The sequence below is a fragment of the Trematomus bernacchii genome, unplaced genomic scaffold (assembly GCF_902827165.1).
Source record: "Trematomus bernacchii unplaced genomic scaffold, fTreBer1.1, whole genome shotgun sequence".
NCBI classification, from domain to species: domain Eukaryota; kingdom Metazoa; phylum Chordata; class Actinopteri; order Perciformes; family Nototheniidae; genus Trematomus; species Trematomus bernacchii.
The window spans coordinates 30,035,325-30,051,099 of record NW_022987739.1 but is presented as its reverse complement, the minus strand read 5'-3'; the positions used below and the strand labels follow the sequence as shown (position 1 = coordinate 30,051,099).

General features: G+C 40.8%; 1 protein-coding gene and 1 non-coding gene across 2 annotated transcripts; both read left to right on the top strand.

Annotated features, from left to right (window-relative positions):
* Positions 1 to 647: 647 nt before the first annotated feature.
* hspd1 (heat shock 60 protein 1) lies at positions 648 to 14,393 on the top strand. The gene is made up of 11 exons (XM_034147594.1): positions 648 to 748; positions 3,374 to 3,549; positions 5,639 to 5,974; positions 6,436 to 6,531; positions 7,088 to 7,181; positions 7,265 to 7,433; positions 8,543 to 8,642; positions 9,992 to 10,237; positions 11,524 to 11,698; positions 11,975 to 12,153; positions 13,357 to 14,393. The coding sequence occupies exons 2-11, from the start codon at positions 3,376 to 3,378 to the stop codon at positions 13,516 to 13,518; spliced, it is 1,731 nt and encodes a 576-aa protein (XP_034003485.1). The 5' UTR covers positions 648 to 748; positions 3,374 to 3,375; the 3' UTR covers positions 13,519 to 14,393.
* On the top strand, positions 8,817 to 8,953 carry LOC117496269. The gene has a single exon (XR_004557269.1). It is a non-coding gene; the product is annotated as a small nucleolar RNA SNORA5 (small nucleolar RNA).
* Positions 14,394 to 15,775: the final 1,382 nt, after the last annotated feature.

Below are 15,775 nucleotides of genomic sequence, written 5' to 3'. Positions count from 1 at the left end.
TGGCACAGGAGAAGCTTCTAGAAACGCCAGCCCCGGAACGAGCATAGAGAGATATTCTGAATTACACAAGTGAACATTACCTTAAATATTGAATGATGTATATTGTATTGGAAACATTGAAAGTGAAGCTCTCTGTTGGTTATTCAATGTGTAATTATTTATATGTATAAGAAATTGTGTCCTTTTGTAGGTAGGTAGGTAGGTGGGTAGGTAGGTAGGTAGGTGGATGGATGGATGGATGGATACTTTAATTATCCCAATTTGGGACATGTTTGCGTTGCAGCAGCATAAAAACACAAGGCAATGTACATAAGAGAAACTAAGACACAGAAATAAACAGTCCAATATATTTTAGAAATAGAAATAGAAATAAAATAGCATTAAAAAGTTAAAAAGTTAAAAGATAAAAAAAAAAAAATAGACATCTTTATATACATCTTTCTTGTTAAAATTATTTATTTTTGTATTCTATATATTTATATACTTACTACCACAGGTATACTCCATGTATTAAATGTATTGAATATACTCAAATACATCTGTTTTATAAGTCCCTTTTTTCCAAAGTGTTCTGCAGTTATTCATGTTCCGGGGCCCGCCGGTGAATGCCCCGGATGTGAAAAGCCCATGTGCAGCTCCATCAGATCTCATTTGCAGCACACGGCTCGTCCTTTTACTCCGACCGTCTCTCATTCAGACCTGCAGACCTGCACCAAGAAGCAGCTACACGATCTCTAATACCTCACAAGTAAGTGCTGACATCTTTACTAACTCCTTACAAAACTAATGTGACTAATACTACAAGCTTATTGCACTTTTGTGTAACATTAAAGGCGGATTTCTGCTCTAGCTATGAGGCAACTACTAGCTTTAAATACTCCTAGCATACAGGTTTTTCTTTCGTAACTGCAAGGACATACATGATTGAATCTAACTACATTCTACATCTAATTTTAGGTTACTGTCTTTGTATGATATACCCTGTTTTAATTGAATTTAATCAGAAATGTCATGATGCAACATTGCCTGTCATACTCCACCACATTGCAGCTGTGCACAACCTTACATCCAATGCAGGAAGCGTGTCTTTAATATGAATTCATTATGATTTTAAATACATTATAATCATGTATTCCTGCTGTCAGACAGTAGGATGGAGTTTCATTGATGGTGAGGCTGTTTCCGCACATGCTTTTTTACAATATGACCTTGTGACGCACGACCTGAAGAGCACACGTGGGGGTGGGGGGAACCCGGAAGTGGATTTTTTTGGGGGGTGGGGTGCTTTTCATAATCCAGTCACGATTAATGACAGATGGTCAAATAAACCAGATTCTTTATTATTTATAGATACTGTGAATTAGGATTTGGTAAATTGAAAAATGGGTGGTTGTGAGATCATAGTGACGCCACTATATTTACCCAATTACTGTAATTAGGTACACATTTAGGTACACATTTGAGGTAGTATTTCTGCTTTATGCTACTCTTAATTTGTGGAGATTGTATTTTAACATGTGATGGGAAGCCTTTAAATATCAATATTTCTGAGATAATTAAAGGGCCACCCTCAAGGAACTTTCGTAATCAAAGAGAAACAACAAAGACTTTTACTAACAGAGAAGCAGCTATAAAACAGTGATATAAAAGCCATTAAATTGTTTCAAATGAAGGATAAACAGTCGATGGGTATATTAAAATGTCAAACTAAATACAGGTAGTTTAAAGATCTACACGTACAGGTTTAAAATCAAACTAAAACGGGTGATTTTTATTCAGGATTGGACTTAAATTTGGAAAAAGCAGTGTAAGAAATAACATTGAACGTTCATTTACTCGAGAGAAATGTAAGGCATTTTCTTTATACAGAAATGGCAAAAAAGCACTAAATTTAATGCAGTGGTGAAAGTAACTAAGTACATTTACTCAAGTAATGTGTTTAAGTACAATTTCAGTGTACTTTACTTGAGTAGTTATGTAGCTTAATACTTCTAAACTGACAATTATTCTAGAATGAGTTTGAGACAAGGCCACTTTTCAATATTGACGTAAGGGATTTCTAATCGAGACGATTATAATCCTTATTTAGATATTGATCAAGCACATTGGTTTCTTAAATCAACATGAACATGGCCCTAAAGCTTTGACATGTTGATATCAAAATAATAATAGAGTATTTGAGTAATTAACTAACTGATAAAAATAAGAAATGGTTGCATCCTAATTGGATTGGATCCCATCCCCTCAGGTAGCTGGTAAAAATTAGTAGTTTGAATTAAACCCAGCCTACTCATTAATTAGTAATAATAACTGTAGTGTGACTTTATATCCATCCCCTGAGAACACAAGTTAACCTGTAAAATTATATTTTTGTAATACATGTAACCTTTTTGTAGAAGATAATTCACAGAACTTTGAACATATTTGACTTAGAAGTGGATATTCATTCATTCATTAACTGGTGTCATGCGATACCACTAGAGACCACTAGGGGGCTCAGTTAACCTTTGTAACACATAATCTGTCCTCAGGTGACATCTGAGGGGTGGGTTAGGGGGGTTTGAATAATTATTATTTAGGATGTGCCAATACTAGAGTGAAGAAATACTCTTACTTTGAAGAAAAAGTCATGCCTTTTTAAATGCATTTAATTTGAACAAAAAGTTAGTTTAATATTTTTTTAGTACTTTTATCTACTGCCGTACAGCTTTTCATTTGTTGGTTTATGATTTGTATTTTTTTTTATCTAGAAAGTAACTTTACAATCTATCAAATACATGTTATTGAATAAATAAAAAAGAACAATATTTGTGGAGATTTCTGTAATTTAGCAGAAAATTGACTCGAGTAAATTTATAATACCTATAAATTGTATTACTAATAAGATAAAATGAACCTTGGTGATCCTACATTGGGAAGTTGCTTTGTTGCAAGCAGGTTTTTACAATACTTTAATATAATTTAAACATCAACAGGTAACATATACTTCAATAAATGTACTTAGTTCCCTTCTACCACGATGTTTTTCACTAATTAAATACAACTATTGGGCTAAATAACTGTGAATTAGGACTATTTGGCAAATGGAAAAATGTGTGGTTGTACTGGTAGAATATATATTTACCCAATTACTGTAATCGGGTACAAATTTGAGGTAGTATTTCTGCTTTATGCTACTTATACTCTTAGTTTGTGGAGACTGTATCTTAACATTTGATGAGAAGCCTTAATTTATTTTGGTGAACACGTGTCTTGCCATGCATATTACATTCTTGTGACTTCCCGATAGCTCTGCGGGTTTAATTGGACACAATGTCCATTAGTCTCTCACATGTCGGCTAACTCCTCCTCTTTCTGTCCGTTTTCTCCTCAGAGATGTTCCGTCTCCCGACCATCATGAAGCAGGTGCGGCCCGTGTGCCGTGCGCTCGCCCCTCACCTCACCCGATCCTACGCCAAAGACGTGAAGTTCGGAGCTGAAGCTCGAGCTCTGATGCTGCAGGGAGTCGACCTGCTGGCCGACGCTGTGGCCGTCACCATGGGCCCCAAGGTGAGAACTCATATTGAAGATTGTAGTATATTGAAGGTCACCTATTATGCAAAATCCACTTGTTCTTGTATTTTCTACATCAACATGTGTCCCCTCTTCTTCATGTCTTTTCTTCATCATCATGTGTCCCCTCTTCTTCATGTCTCTTCTACATCAACATGTGTCCCCTCTTCTTCATGTCTCTTCTACATCAACATGTGTCCCCTCTTCTTCATGTCTCTTCTACATCAACATGTGTCCCCTCTTCTTCATGTCTCTTCTACATCAACATGTGTCCCCTCTTCTTCATGTCTCTTCAACATCAACATGTGTCCCCTCTTCTTCATGTCTCTTCTACATCAACATGTGTCCCCTCTTCTTCATGTCTCTTCTACATCAACATGTGTCCCCTCTTCTTCATGTCTCTTCTACATCAACACGTGTCCCCTCTTCTTCATGTCTCTTCTACATCAACACGTGTCCCCTCTTCTTCATGTCTCTTCTTCATCAACATGTGTCCCCTCTGTGGAAAGAGACTCTGAAAGTTTCAGGAACAAAGATTCTCTCTCTTTTTGATCCATTTCTATAAAAACCTGTCTGAAAATGAGCTGATCAGATTTTGGCCACTTTATGATGTCATAGCGATGTGTTGTCTTGTGTAACCATTAGCCAATCAGCAACCAAGGTAACCCCCCCCCCCCCCCCCCCCCCCCCCCTTATCACCTGAATCTCCTCCTAGAGCACCATTGAGTTCTTTTTAACCAAATCTCTCTCAGAGGGGCGTGGGGAGGGGCTCCTTATTTTCATCTAAAGTAACAGACAGAGAATCAGCACTTTTGAAACAGGGCTGAAACAGAGGGGATTATGGGATGCTGCAATGATCTGTTTGGTGTTTCAGCCAATCAGAGACAGGTTCTGTATATATCTGAGACCTGTGATATATTGATGAAAAACAGTATAATAGGGGACCTTTAAGTCATGAGTTACACACCCTCAATTTGGACAAAGTGATTAATTGGATTAGCCTTTGTTCTTTAAATCAGATTAGCATTCTTCTACATAAGGGTTTGAAAGCAGGAATTTAACTATAGATTAATCTAATTAAAGGATCTAAATACTTAACTCACCACTGGTGCTGGGTAATATTGTAATACCCAAAATAAATGCTTTTAAAACAAACAAAAAAACGTGAATAAAATCCTGAATTTTACAAAGTCGTTAATCTGATTAAATAAGTCTCTTTATTTTTTTTAATAAACATTTTTAAAAGGTTTTCTTCCAACCTGGTCATTTATGCTACGTCTTTTTATAGTCACTGTCCGTAAGCAAATACTAGTAATTGTGGTAATGTATGAAGCTTTTAGATAATACAAATGTGTGCTTCCCTTGCAAGCGGGAGGTCAAACACTTATTTTATTTTTTTAACACCAACAAATGAGGATGTGGATCACACGTGTGAGAAGCAATCCTACAGATTGTATAATATAAGTGTTTCTGTGGGGAAAACTTCTGAAGCAGTTTGAGTCAAGACTCAGAGAGACACGAGGAGAGCTGGAGCTTTGATGGCAAACACTGACGGTTTATTTGGAGCTTCGGCCGGAGAATTCACACGACATGTCACGGGCCACGAGTTAACCACACGGTTGAGATGCCACAATCAATTCTGAAGAACCCTTCTTCTCCTATGAGGTTTTAACTAGTTTCGCTAAGGGTAATCAACATTCTTCATTAGTTAGACTAAACAGCGGAGGAAACTGAATCAACTTTAGTTGTCGGTGATGGCTCGGGGTCATCTACACCCCGAGAAGGATGTGTTCCAGGTGTCCCACAACAATGACTATCTCTGACCGACAGTTGCCCGGTCACAAACTGGTAACAGCAACAAAATGCTAGGGCAGCCCCTCCTTAAGGGAGATAACGGCTGCTCAAGGTTGGAGCATCTGTGTCGGAGGGTGAAAGAGGACACTAGGGCAAATTATTCCCTGACATTAGATAATTCAAACAGATTTTGAATAATGCGCTTTTAATGAAGCCTCAAACTCTCATCTACATCCCCTTTGTAATGTAATCCCAACCCTTTTTGTATCTAACCACTTCCTGTCTGTTCCAGGGTCGCAACGTGATCATCGAGCAGAGCTGGGGCAGCCCGAAGGTCACGAAGGACGGCGTGACGGTGGCCAAGAGCATCGACCTGAAGGACAGGTACCAGAACATCGGAGCCAAGCTGGTGCAGGACGTGGCCAACAACACCAACGAGGAGGCTGGCGACGGCACCACCACCGCCACCGTGCTCGCCCGCGCCATCGCCAAGGAGGGCTTCGACATCATCAGCAAGGGAGCCAACCCCGTGGAGATCCGCAGAGGAGTCATGATGGCCGTGGAGACCGTCATCAAGGAGCTGAAGAACCTCTCCAGGCCGGTCACCACGCCCGAGGAGATCGCACAGGTGAGACATGATGAGAGGTTGATTTAGAGACATGAATGAGTTTATAGGAAGTGCACTGGGGGGGAAGATGAATACTTTATTAATCCCACAAGAGGGGATCGCACAGGTGAACATGACGAGCAGGAGTTAGTTTAGAGAAATGTTGAGGAAGTGCACAAGGGTGTAATGAAACTAAAATGAAGAAGACATATTCTCTTAATCCTACTAGAGTGTATTCTGTTTTCACTCAGTTAGTGTGTATATATACATACACACAGTACAAATACACACATGCATCAAACTGGAATGATACTCACATAACAAAGACTTTAGGTACATTTACTCAAGTACAATGAAATATACGCATATACAAAATGTATATTAACATGGACTATTTTACTTCACAATCAATAACTACTTTAAGTACAGTATGCAGTAACATCCTGAAGTCCTAATGAAATGTTTTTTTTATTTTCTTTAAGGTTGCCACAATCTCAGCCAACGGAGACGTGGAGATCGGTACCATCATCTCTAACGCCATGAAGAAAGTCGGCCGCAAGGGAGTCATCACTGTCAAGGTTAGGATCAGAACTTTAATACCTTCACACTCTCCCAACACACTCTCCCAACACGCTCTCCCAACACGCTCTCCCAACACGCTCTCCCAACACGCTCTCCCAACACGCTCTCCCAACACGCTCTCCCAACACGCTCTCCCAACACGCTCTCCCAACACGCTCTCCCAACACGCTCTCCCAACACGCACTCCCAACACGCTCTCCCAACACGCACCCCCAACACGCTCTCCCAACACGCACTCCCAACACGCACTCCCAACACGCTCTCCCAACACGCTCTCCCAACACGCTCTCCCAACACGCTCTCCCAACACGCTCTCCCAACACGCTCTCCCAACACGCACTCCCAACACGCACTAACTGGAAATGATAAAACGGCAAAATATCCTCCCTTTTCTCGTCCCTTTTTTTTTTAGTGTTACTGATGTTCGTTCTGTAAATTCTCTCGGTATCCTCTGTAGTAAATAATATTGAACATACGGGTTAAAAACATTTGCTTTAATGATGTCAATAAGTCTGTAATAGTGTGTGAGCTAATGAATGCTTTTCATCTCAGGACGGGAAGACCCTGCACGACGAGCTGGAGATCATCGAGGGAATGAAGTTTGACCGCGGATACATCTCCCCTTACTTCATCAACTCTGCCAAAGGTAAGAGAGCTCACATTTCTACAAACGCCTCCCATGAAGAAATGAAGAAACTCGAAGCTGAATGTGTTTGTTGGCGTTTCCAGGTCAGAAGTGTGAGTTCCAGGACGCCTACATCCTGCTGAGCGAGAAGAAGATCTCCACCGTGCAGAGCATCGTTCCCGCTCTGGAGCTCGCCAACCAGAACCGCAAACCTCTGGTGATCGTGGCCGAGGACGTGGACGGAGAGGCGCTCAGCACCCTGGTGCTCAACAGGTACATGTGAAGAGGAGATGGGGGGGGGGGGGGGGAAAGACCTTCATGTCTTAAAGGTCACCTATTATGCAAAATCCACTTTTTCACGTCTTTTCTACATCATGTTAATCTGAACTAAACATTGCATTTGGAGAAAAAAGTCACAATTTTGAGAAACTTCAGAATTTTTAGATTTTGAGAAAAAGTCAGAATTTTGAGATTTTCAGAAAGTCAACATTTTGAGAAAAAAAATCTGAATTGAGAGAAAGTCAGAATTTTGAAATTCAGAAACATTTTCAGAAAAAAACCCACATTTCTGTGTAAAGAGATTCTCAAAGTTTCAGGAAAAAAGATTCTCTTTTTGTCCTGATCCATTTATATAAAAACCTGTCTGAAAATGTGCTTAATGTGTGTCTGGGAACTCACAAAGGAATGAATTTCTTTCTTTACCTACTCCTGTAACTAACTTCCTGCGACTCATTCTCGCCTGTTCAGTCCCCACATGGCTGCGTCAGGGCTAGTATGTCGCTAGATGAACACCAGCACGAGAATTATCAGAGAGGATCTCCTTGCCTCTCTGTTCTCACCCTGCACCCGTTGGTTACATCTGATTCATCTGCTTTTTCTCTGAACTGATAGAAAAGATCCTCAGTTTCCTTCTCTGAACGTCTCTTGTGTTTACAGACACTAATAGTCATTACTACATCACACAATGTATACTTAAAAACCACAAAAGTTGCTTTAATCAGGAATAACATGGACAGTTTGTTACAAAATTGTCACCTTAAAGGGGACCTATCATGCAAAATGCACTTTTTAAAAATGTATATAAAAACCGCTGATCAGATTTTGGGCACTTTATGATGTCATAACGATGTTTTGGCTTGTGTAACCATTAGCCAATCAGCAACCAAGTTAACTAGAGCACCATTGTGTTCTTTTTAACCAAATCTCTCAGAGGGGTGTGGGGAGGGGACAGTTTCTGGATATATCTGAGACCTATAATATATTGATGAAAAACAATAGAATACCTTTTAAGTGTGATTTGTAACGCCTGCAAGTCCAAAAAAAGCACTTTGATGTTCTTGGCCTTTTAGTAAATAGTTTCTTTCTCACATCTTGACATGCAGGCTGAAGGTGGGGCTCCAGGTTGTGGCTGTTAAGGCTCCAGGGTTCGGAGACAACAGGAAGAACCAGTTGAGGGACATGGCCGTCGCCACCGGAGGAACCGTAAGTTCACTGCTTTCTCATAATTACGTAGATTGTAAGTGTCCATCATGTCCATTGAATGCTATCTTAAACCTCTACTGCAATAACCATCGTAACGACATATTTTACCTTTTAATTCAAATACATATATTTCATAACTTTAGTTTGCAGATTCGGATTAATAATACAAAATGGTGCAGCTTTGTCAAATTCAGTGCTTCCTCCTCTGTGGATGCCACTGGCCAAAATGGCTGCCACAGTGAAGCTGTAGTTCATGGGCCCCACGGTGCTTCATCACGGCCCCTGGGGATAAAAATGTACTACACACACACACACACACACAGACGTGAAGTTAATTCAAAGAGTGCGAATACTCTGCAGTTGCAACAAAGAAAGTATTTCCATCGGCCACTCTTTAAACACCGCCAGAGCCCATACCGTGTTCCTCAGGGTGGTCCTTAGTGCCATGTACATTTTCAAATTCATTTATTTTAAGCTCCAACCACCGGAATTCGTTATGATAGTCAAGAAAACTCTCCTGGTGAATTTTATTCAAATTCCAACAACATTTACCCCCCCCTCATCAACTTTGAAGTTTAGGCTCACGTAGGGTGGTCCTTAAAGTTGAGAGTCGGAAAGTCTAATGGCACATTTCCACTGCAGGGCCTCGTACGGTATTGTTAGGCCTTGGGAGGCCAGGCTCACTTTATGCTGCGTTTCCATTACAGTTTAGGAACTGGGGTAGTAACTATAGTAACGCAGTGTAGGCGGAGCCGTGTCGTCATCTTCAATGCGAAACACAAAACCAACATCAGCCGTTAGCCGTTAGCACTCAGAGCTCACAGCTCCTCATATCTGTTCAGAAACTAGTCAAAAGTTAAACAAGTACAAACCACAGACTGCCTGTGTCATGGAGAATACAGTCGCTGCTTTATTTATGTTTGTATAGGCCGTTGTGAGTGTGGACGGTCGGAGCATATACTGCGTTAGCTTAGCCAATCTCCATTCAGAAAACACGCATTTTAAAAGGTTTTTCGCCTGCCGTCTGTCTGCAGACTTGTCAAAGCATTAATTCATGGTTTTTACTAACCGGTATCAGTATGTTGTTACTTCGGCATCATTTTGAAACGTGTATTACAATTAAATCACGGTCAAATATGTTCATCTTGTTGTAGTTGTAGCCCCCTTGCCAGCGATTCTCTAGTTTAGCATATTCAAATATCAAGACACAACACATGAAAAACAAACATTTAACATAACAGCACAATCACTGAGAGAAAACATGCTCAAAGAGCCTTCAGCGTGCATTTGATCTGGGATTTATCTCTGTTAAATATTAATCTTATCTTGATATCTCGTCCTCCCTGCAGGTGTTTGGAGACGATGCTGTGGGTCTGGCTCTGGAGGACATCCAGGCTCATGACTTCGGTAAGGTGGGCGAGGTTCAGATCACCAAAGACGACTGCCTGCTGCTGAAGGGCGGCGGCAGCATCGCTGACGTAGACAGACGAGCAGCTGAGATCATCGAGCAGCTGGAGAACTGCACCAGCGACTACGAGAAGGAGAAGCTCAACGAGAGGCTCGCCAAGCTCTCTGACGGAGTGGCCGTGCTCAAGGTGCGGCTCAACACACAGTGGCTAGAAAGCTAATCTAATGTTATGCACAGAGATGGCAAGAGTACACGCATCCTTTACTCAAGTAGAAGTACAGATACTCGTGTTTCAAAATGCTCTGGTGAAAGTAGAAGTACTGACTAAACTTCTTCACTCAAGTCAAAGTAAAGAGGGCTTTGAAATGTACTTCAGTAAAAAGTACCCATAACTAGCAGCTGTTTTAAAGAGTACCTGACCTCCCTTTATATTAATAGAACAATAATGTCATTGTTAGCTAATGAATGTTTCCATGCTGAACAACGGCAACATGACAACGTTTTCATTGGTCCCTCTTCTTTAGAGAAGACCAGGAAATGATGGATACACGGATCGTGTTCAAATCAATAGGCACGCAATGACTCTAAATAATAATGATCACGCCACCAAACACACATTCAAACTAAAGGAACCAGCCTGTTTGGAAAATGTAAGAAGTAGAAAGTACAGGTATTTGGGTTCAAAATGTAAGAAGTAGAAAGTACAGGTATTTGTGTTCAACATGTAAGAAGTAGAAAGTACAGGTATTTGTGTTCAACATGTAAGAAGTAGAAAGTACAGGTATTTGGGTTCAACATGTGAGAAGTAGAAAGTACAGGTATTTGTGTTCAACATGTGAGAAGTAGAAAGTACAGGTGTTTGTGTTCAACATGTAAGAAGTAGAAAGTACAGGTGTTTGTGTTCAACATGTAAAAAGTCGTCAGACGATAAATACTTGTAAATACTGATCGTGGCTTCCTTACTTGTTTTTCTTTCAAGCCACTAGACGCCTTAAAGGGGACCTATCATGCAAAATGCACTTTTTTATGTCTTTTCTACATAAATATGTGTCCCCGGTGTGTCAGGGAACTCACGCAGCGTCAGAAAATAAAACACTCTTTTCCTCCGTACCCAAATCTCTAAAAACGGGGCTACAACGGAGCTGATATTTGCGGCTGATATGCCGTAATATCTGAAAAGTGGACCCACGGCACAATCAGAAAGTTGCTATCAGAAACAATGCCCGACTGTTTTGGACGTAATATGGTCGGAAAAAATAAGTAGTGGAGTAAAGTACTGATACCAGAAAAATGTACTTAAGTACAGTAACGAAGTATTTGTACTCCGCTACTTCCCACCTCTGGTTATTTATATATATAGTCCAACATCACAAATTCCACATTTGTCTTGGGGGGTTTTACAGTCTGTACAGATTAACCAACCATGAAGAAATGACAGATTGAAGAACATGAGTTGTGCCGTCTGTATTTCAGATTGGAGGAACGAGTGACGTGGAGGTGAACGAGAAGAAGGACCGTGTGACGGACGCTCTGAACGCCACGCGGGCGGCGGTGGAGGAGGGCATCGTGCCGGGCGGCGGCTGCGCTCTGCTGCGCTGCATCCCATGCCTGGACTCCATCCCCACGGCCAACGCTGACCAGAAGATCGGTCAGTACACATATACTATGCTCAGTTATTGTACCCTTTTAGAGATAGTTTGGCTAAATATATTTAGGGCCTGAGCTCGACAAAGTCAGAGCGAAGACCTATTGAAATCCTAGGAATTATTTGTATTCTTTTTTTTCTACCAAATTAATTGCCTTATGAATATTATATCCTTTTGTAAAGTAGTGAAAAGCACATTTACAGGACATTTTATTTTTCTTGAGCGACGACCACATGTGCAGCTTTATAATGTGTTTAAATCCTCTGTCCCCCTGCCAGGTGTGGAGATCATCCGACGGGCGCTGCGTATCCCCGCTATGACCATCGCGAAGAACGCCGGTGTGGAGGGCGCTCTGGTGGTGGAGAAGATCCTGCAGTTGGGAGGCGAGATCGGATACGACGCCATGCTGGGAGAGTACGTCAACATGGTGGAGAAGGGCATCATCGACCCCACCAAGGTGAGGAAAACACACATCACTTCTACGCTTTATTTTAAAGCTTAATATGAGATCTAAACTGGGTCTACACTGCCACCTAGTGGTTGGGAGGCTCACTTTTACTTCTGATATTTACAGTAGTTTTTGTTACAGTTTCTAGAATATTTCTAAACTGCAGGGTTCCACTTTAGCTCTTAACTTAAAGGTCACCTATTATGCAAAATTCACTTGTTCATGTCTCTTCTCCATCAGCATGTGTCCCCCCTGTGTAAAGAGATTCTGAAAGTTTTCATTTATATAAAAACCTGTCTGAAAGTGAGCTAAAAATGTGTCCCGGTGTGTCAGGGAACTCACAAAGGAATGAATTTCTTTCTGAACCTACTCCTGTAACTAACTTCCTGCGACTCATTCTCGCCTGTTCAGTCCCCACATGGCTGCGTCAGGGCTAGTATGTCGCTAGATGAACACCAGCACGAGAATTATCAGAGAGGATCTCCTTGCCTCTCTGTTCTCACCCTGCACCCGTTGGTTACATCCGAGTCATCTGCTTTTTCTCTGAACTGACAGAAAAGATCCTCAGTTTCCTTCTCTGAACGTCTCTTGTGTTTACAGATGCTAATAGTCATTACTACATCACACAATGTATACTTAAAAACCACAAAAGTTGCTTTAATCAGGAATAACATGGACCTTAAAGGGACCTATCATGCAAAATGCACTTTAAAAAAAAAATGTATATAAAAACTGCTGATCAGATTTTGGCCACTTTATGATGTCATGATCTTTTGTCTTGTGTAACCATTAGCCAATCAGCAACCAAGGTACCCCCCCCCCCCACCTTATCACCTGAATCTCCTCCTAGAGCCCCATTGAGTTCTTTGTAACCAAATCTCTCTCAGAGGGGAGTGGGGAGGGGCTCCTTATTTTCATCTAAAGTAACAGACAGAGAATCAGCACTTTTGAAACAGGGCTGAAACAGAGGGGATTATGGGATGCTGCAATGATCTGTTTGGTGTTTCAGCCAATCAGAGACAGGTTCTGTATATATCTGAGACCTGTGATATATTAATGAAAAACAGTATAATAGGGGACCTTCAATTTAGAAATCTGTTTTTACATGGCACCTTGCATGAGCAGACGTTAAGTGCTTCACAATAAAAGAGTGAAATAAAATGACTGCAGACACCAAGCTATAAACTAATGGCGTCCTCTCTCTCCCTTCAGGTGGTGAGGACGGCGCTGCTGGACGCTGCAGGAGTCGCTTCTCTGCTCTCCACCGCTGAGTGCGTGGTGACGGAAATCCCCAAGGAGGAGAAGGAGATGTCCGGAGGAATGGGAGGCATGGGAGGAATGGGAGGCATGGGAGGAATGGGAGGTGGTTTCTAAAGCCTGCCCTCCTAGCTGTACAGACTAATACAGGCAGAGCGGTGCAGGGTGGGGGCTTAGAGGGAGAAAACCCTCTGAGAAAACTGCACCCACCCCCACCAGACTTTGTCCAAACTGACTGGCCATGAGTGTATGTTGGAGCCCTCCCCGAATTTCCACAAATCACACGATTCTGCCTCTGGAGGAGTCCAAAACACGACATGAGGATGAAGTTACTACACCTCCACTCCACTGTAATGGCTACAACAGAAAGATTATACGCATTTATAAAGTCCATAGTGTTGATGCTCTGTTAGCGCTAAGAGAAACGATGCCTAGCCATGATTGTGTCAGTTATCTTTGTCATAGTATTTTGTTAATTCTTGTTTTTTTTTTATTATATATATCTGTTGTTTCTGTTCCCCCCCCCCTAGCTAACATTATGTGATTTAATTAAACCCATTTTCATACAGAGCTTTTTCTGTGATTTTTTTTTTTTCTTCCGTACAGTAAGGTGACGAGTGCCTAAATTCCCAGTTTAAGAAACAAAGTAATGTTTACGCAGATGTGTGCAAGTCATTTTCATGCATGTGAGTTTATGTTCCTGTATGTTGTTGCTGACTTAAAGTGAGAGGAAGTGGGATCGAGTTACAAAGTCTAAATGTGAAATGCTGTGTGTCTTTGTGCTGTTGAACATTGGCCTTCATTTCTCCTCTCATGCGCTCTGCTTTAACGTCAAGTCACATCCAGAAAACTATACATACATTAAATACTTTATTTCCTGTGTGAAAACGGCATATAGCAGTGCTCACTCAACTTCTGTTTTGTACAATGTAGACTATGATTAATGGTGATTTTCTTTCCTTTTTTTTATTTAATAAAGTCAATTGTTCAGATGAATTTGTCACTCAAGTTCTTTTAAAAATATTTCCTGTTTGAGTCAGGAACAGCATTTAAGATGATAATAAAACGGCTCTTCTGGAGCTTGTATAGGCATTTCATTCAGTCACAGTAATAGAGGAAAAACAGGAGGGGTGTCTTCATTAAGAACATGTATTGCCACCCCAAAAATATCATTTTAAAGGGGCCCTATTCTGCTCATTATTGGCTTTATATCAGTATGTAGTGTCTCTACTTTAAAGAGTCCTCTCCTGCTGATGTTCAGGTGTATATCAGTATGTAGTGTCTCTACTTTAAAGAGTCCTCTCATGCTGATGTTCAGGTGTATATCAGTATGTAGTGCCTCTACTGGGACATGTCTCCATGCTTTAATGTTCAAAAAGCTCTTTATTTTTCTCATACTGCCTGTGCTGCAGCACCTCTTTTCACCCTCTGTCTGAAACCAGAGCCGAGTCTGCTCTGATTGGTTAGATGTCCCGACCCTTCGCCTATCACGTACAATGTGTTGGGAGAGCTGGGAATGAATAGTCTAACATTTGTTGACTCAGGAAATGAAGGAACATTCATTTGTCTGTGGCACAATAGTTTTAATCTGTTTAATATTTGGGTTTAATAGGGAAGGTATCAAGTATTTTTGAGTCAAAAGGCTTAACTCCAAGGCTGTTTAGATGTCAAGTCTAAAGTATTTGATATAACATTTGACTTTTCTTCACTAAAGCAGGTCAGAGGTCACAGAGGCCATAAATTGCACTCTGCTTTGACAGCAGTGACATTTGCAAACTGTTCGGAACTTCGGACTCGGCGAGCTTCATACCGATCTATTCTTACCGCTCACATGACACTATTCCTGTCCCCTCACTGCGACCCTGAACACACCTCAGTATCAAGTGTTCAAAACACAAAATAAAACACAAGTCAGGCTTTTTCTTTTTTGAAAAAATAGTTTATAACTCATGCAGTTGGTACATATTTCTGAAGACAATCAACACATTGTTTTCATCCCCTTCCCATGAAACACACACTACCATTTATATTTAAAAGCAGTGTTTTAAGTTCTTCAAACTAACATTTACACTTAAACTAGGTAATAAATATGATAAAATGAGTATAATGTTTAAAAATAACGAGATAAATATGCTGTTAGGAGGCACAGGTGGAGGTTTCATGGCTGTAGTCCAGCCAGGTTGCGCCCTTTGTATCGACAGTGGGTATACATGCTTTCTCAGCATTTAAAAGTAACACATATATACTGATATATGCTGATATTGCACACGTTATAGTTTTATAATCTTATGGTTTGTTCACACCAAACCCAAAGCTTTCTTTTCTTTGATGTATTTAGATTAAGTCAATGCCACGTTTTCCAATTTAAGCGCAA

Excerpts from the sequence above, each read along its gene's own strand:
- hspd1 (XM_034147594.1), top strand. The coding sequence starts at position 3,376 with ATGTTCCGTCTCCCGACCATCATGAAGCAGGTGCGGCCCGTGTGCCGT. Across the intron at positions 5,975-6,435 it reads CGCCCGAGGAGATCGCACAG|GTTGCCACAATCTCAGCCAA; the intron begins GTGAGACATGAT and ends ATTTTCTTTAAG. Across the intron at positions 7,434-8,542 it reads AGCACCCTGGTGCTCAACAG|GCTGAAGGTGGGGCTCCAGG; the intron begins GTACATGTGAAG and ends CTTGACATGCAG.